At 43.1% G+C, this 4,849-nt stretch overlaps 1 protein-coding gene across 1 annotated transcript in view; it reads left to right on the top strand.

Annotated features, from left to right (window-relative positions):
• The window catches only part of LOC103734431 (solute carrier family 15 member 5-like), a gene marked incomplete at its 3' end in the record, with an annotated part of 32,453 nt that extends 27,927 nt beyond the window's left edge, over window positions 1–4,526 (top strand). Inside the window, exon 3 of the mRNA XM_008833366.1 lies at window positions 4,357–4,526. Coding sequence (XP_008831588.1) covers window positions 4,357–4,526 — 170 coding nt within the window. The remainder of the gene's footprint in view (window positions 1–4,356) is intronic.
• Window positions 4,527–4,849: the final 323 nt, after the last annotated feature.

Here is a 4,849-nt window from a genome sequence, read left to right as displayed (position 1 = left end):
GTTTGAGGAAGAAGCATAGAAATTTGCTTCATGTTAATTAGTGGAGGTGAAAAACATTACCACTGAAATCTGCCTGATGATTTGTATCCATGCTCAGGTACCAAGGAGCTCAGAAAGTTACTGACTGTGACTAGTAATAATCAGATATATAGAGAGTAGAAATGCATGAGCATTAAAAATGAATTTTTCTGTATGAAACTGTGTATTTTAATAATGAAACGGAGATCTTTTTTAAAGTTTAAAACCTCATTTAATTTTAGGTCTTATAGGGTTTATACTGAGTACAATATTGTATAACCGTAATAATTCAACTGTAAACCTAAAAATGTACAGCCAATTTTGAAAAAGATGCATCCTAGCTCAGAAAATTGTTATTGAATATGTCAATGCTGTTGTAATGAAATGCTTCTTCTAAGTATGTGATTATTAAATAAATAATTAAAAAAAGAAAAACAGTATGGATTAATCTCAAAATGATTATGCTAAGCAAAGAAAAGCTGATAGAAGATATGCATAACTCAATTGCTACACTGCAATGTCATTTATAGTGCCAGAGGGAAGATCAATGTTTGTTGGGGATAGATAAGAGGTAGTTTAAAAAGCAGGGAGGAGGAATTACAAAGGGCCAAGAAGCAAGTTCAGGCTCTGGCATTGTCCTGAATGTGGTGTTTTCAAAACTTACCAATTTATACATTTTACATAATGCTGTTCATCATACCTTAATTCTATCTCAATAGAGCTGTTAAAAATAATAAAATATAACAGTAATCAAAACAATATGGTATTGGCATAAGAATCGTGAAACAGAGCTGAATTTGAAAATAGACCTAAGATTCACATGGTCTACCAGAATTTATTGAAAAGACAAGATATTCTTTACCTCATTTGGGGGGCATTTTAAAAAATGAGGTGAAGCTCATCTTTTCAATAACTTCTTCTAGAATATCCAAATATCTATGTAAGAAAGAATTATCCATGTTACCCTGCTGAGAATTTATTTGATAGCAAATCACTGGGTGATTTGCAGGGTGTGAAGGGTTATGGAAGAGAGGGTCAGGTGTGAGGAGAGGGTTACCTAGATAGATGGGGGGCTGGATGATGGTGGACAGTGAAGGGGAGTTGGAGGGTGTAGACAGAGATGTGTGTGTATAGGAGGTGTAGACCAGAGTTTGGGGTATGAGTAGAGGCAGCAGATGGAGTGGGTGGAAGGGGGGTTGGCAGGTGGGCAGAGGAGATGTGGAGTGGGGTACTAGATGGAGATGCTGATGAGCGTGTTGGGGTATATGGAGGGGTGTGGGCAGTAGGGTAGGCTGTGAGAGGGGGAGAATAGCCGGTTACTGGTAGAGGGGTATGTAGACGAGGTGTGTGCAGAATCACTGAGGGAGGGATGGAGGGAGGGAGGTGCAGGAGGGTGGTAAATGGAAGGCTAGAGGGATAGTAGAGGTGGGGTGCCGATAGGGCTGATGGGGGCTTGTGAAAGGGTATTATGGGAGTGTGGGATATGTGGAGGGAATGGGTAGGATGAGTGGAGAAGGCAGAGGCTGGCAGGTTGACGGTAGGGGTGGTGTGTTGACAGGGTGGTGGGTGGGTGGAAGTGGTGTGGATGGGAGGGTGGGCATACTGGGGAGGTGAGTGGGTGGGTTGCAAATATACAGTGAAGTGAAGCTGTGGAGTGGGGTTGGGTCAAGTGGGTGGAAGGGGAGATGGTAGAAAGGGGTGTGGGAGGAACGGGCAACAGTGTATGCAGTAAATGTGGTGGACAGGTAGTGTGGAGAAGGGTTTGATGATGAGGAGGAGGGTGACAGATGGAAGGTGGAAGAGGCTGTGGACAGTGATGATGGTGGTGGGGGAGTGTGGACCAGGAGTCAGAAGGATTGACAGGAAAGTGGATTGGAGGTCGACAGACTTAGGAGGGACTCTCCAAAAAGAGACTTCCTGATGGTGAAAATATGAGGAAAAGCATTGCCCAACACAATCATTTTCACAATGCCTGCCCTACTTCAGTCAAACACTATGAAACACTGCCTCAACAACTGTCTCACTAGCCCCATAGTTTTAGCAATGAGGAACAGCATCTAATATTTGACACACATACCAACAAAAGCAAAGACACTGATTCCCAGCTGAGGCCACGTGGTAGAGACCAGTAAGAGCCAATTAGTAATCTTCTGCACTGAGACAGTCAGAGCTCCAGGATATCCAGAGATCTGGGTGCATGTCCAAAGATCCAATGTGTCAGAACTCCAGTGCACCAGAGGTCCATCCATCCATATTTTCAGTACACCAAGAGTTCTGGTGTGTGCAGAATTCCAGTGCATTTACAGCTCCAAAGCGTTAAGAGGTCCAGTGCTTCCAAACTCCAGGGCACCCATACCCAAATAACATCCAGTGCAGCCATAGCTCTAGTGGAGAAGGGGGGGAAAGGAAGAGAAGGGGTGAGGGGAGAGAGGGAGAGGGACACGGAAGAGGGAGAGAAGGGAGGGAGATGGGGACAGAGATAAGAGGACGTGTGGAAAGTGAGGGTAAAGTAGAATGGACAGGAAGAAGAGGAGGAAGGGAGGGAGGAGGGGGAAGGGGAAGGGAAGACAACCAGAGGGGCATGGTAGGGGGATGGAGCTGGAGGAAGAAGGAAGAGGAAGGAAGGAAAACATTAATTAGAAGATGGGGTGATCATGCCGTGTTAAGCCCCAAAAGATCACTTCTGTACAGACACGTGCCCCTGAACACAAGTACAACCTGTGTCCGGTGACCTGCAGCAAAGACACAGGATATTGCTCCATGAGCAGGTTACAAAGATGAAAAGTGTGTGGATTCGATAGGGGTAATTGTCTAATGGGATACTGAGTTAAGGAAAAGAGAAATTATGCAAGTAAAGCCTTTAAATTTTTAGTACTAATGTAAGTACATCAAAGCTTAATTCTAACAGTATTTGCACAATTGAAATATCAAAATTCACATAATAAAAATTTTATGATTGGGGGAAAAAAGAAAGAAAAAACTTTATACTTAAAAGAGAAAATTGTATATTTAATTAAGCCTCAATAACAATTTTTAAAATTTTTATTTATATATTTTTATGTATGTGACTGTTTTGTCTGCATATATGTAAGTGCACTCACACATGCAATGCCCCTGGAGGCCAGAAGAAGGCATCTGATCCGCCATAACTGGAGTTACAAAAAGTTGTTACCTGTCACATGGATGCTGGGAACATAACCTGGGTCCTCTGGAAGAGCAGCCAGTGTTCTTAACTGCTGAACCATCTCTCTAGCTCCTCAATAACAAACTTCTAACTTAACATGCTAAGATTATGTCATGGGAACCTAGTGCAGTAGGGTCTGGATGCTAGATGCAGACCCAATGAAAGATTGAGAGCTGAAAGTGTTTTGCTAGAAATAATTTGCAAACTAAACTACAGGGTAGATATCTTGTAGTGATACTGATTGTTAGGAAGGTAAGGGGAATTTATTTTTCAAACCTCACTCATTTCTTTGGCTTAATGCCTAACCTGGGCTTAAATTGGGAATGCTACGTTGTCTGTTTTCTTGTACTTTGGAATATACAGGAATGTCCAACTCTGATAGGTATTTTCTTGGTTCACAGGAGTATATGCCTGGTTAGGTGTTGTCTGTAGATTCTTCAGTTGCTGCCTAAGAAACTGCTGGACCTACCAAGCTTGACCTTTGTCCCATAGGACTCTTGACAGAAAATGTACATTGACCTCCTGTGCAGATGAAAAGAACATATTTGTCCTAGTTTGCTTTCCATTGCTATGACAAAAACACTAACTAAAAAAAAACTTGGGGGCGGGGCGTGTCACTCTTTCAAGAGACAGTCCATCATTGAGGGAAGCCAAGGCAGGAATTTAAGCAGGGCAGGAACCTGGAGGCTGGAACTGAAACAAAGACTGGAAGAATGCTTACTGGCTCCCTCCTCTGACCTGTGTGCTGCCTGCTGCCTGCTTTATTACACAAGCCAGCCCTACCTGCCAGGGGGTGGCACCACCCACATTGGCCTGGGCCCTCCCACATCACTCAACAATCAAAAAAATGCCTCACAGATATGCCCACAGGCCCATCCGAGGAAATTTCCCAATTGCTGCTCCCCCTTCCCGGGTGTGTCAAGTTGAAAACTGAAACTGTCCAGCACAGTGCTCCTACCATATTCTAAATAGAAATAAGAACAATGAAGCTGACAAGACACCCCTTGTTAAGAAATTGAAGCAATACTATTTGTAAAATCCCATCCAGGTACCTGGCACAAGTTAGTTCACATGTGAAAAAAAGCATTAAAAACTAGCAGTTATTTTGTAAAATAATTCATGGTGCTTTTCCTCTCATTTCTCTGTATACACAGGGTCTCCTGGTTCACGAACCTAACTGCAGTTGTTGTCTTTCTGGGCATCTCATACATCCAGCTCTCAGGGCCCTGGGCCGTGGTTATCCTTCTTCCATTTTTGTCTGTATTTATGGCACTGATAACTCTTCATATGATGTACTGGAACCTGATCTATCAGCCAGAAAAACGTAAGTCGCACTTTCTGTTGGGTTTGGTGGGGAGGGTGGTGGTTACTTCTTAAGCCCGTCTTTGAATTTGAGGGGTCAGACAGTCACTACACGTGAGAGCACCACAGTTCAGGATGCACCAGATCCCTGACTTTACCTCCCTGTGCCCATATGGCCTCAGCGTCAGCTCCAGGCCCTCAGCTCCATTCACAGTTCTTGTATTCCACCTGGTAATCTCAAAGCACAACTGTGTTGGAATTTCGTTTAATATATATTACATATTATGTGAATAAGTAGGTTAAATACTTTTGCAAAAACCTGCTCACAATATCATTTATCGTTCA

Source organism: Nannospalax galili, unplaced genomic scaffold (genome assembly GCF_000622305.1).
Source record: "Nannospalax galili isolate Female #2095 unplaced genomic scaffold, S.galili_v1.0 scaffold1056, whole genome shotgun sequence".
Taxonomy (NCBI): domain Eukaryota; kingdom Metazoa; phylum Chordata; class Mammalia; order Rodentia; family Spalacidae; genus Nannospalax; species Nannospalax galili.
Note: the sequence above shows the minus strand (reverse complement) of the source record. Positions and strands in the feature narration are given on the sequence as shown.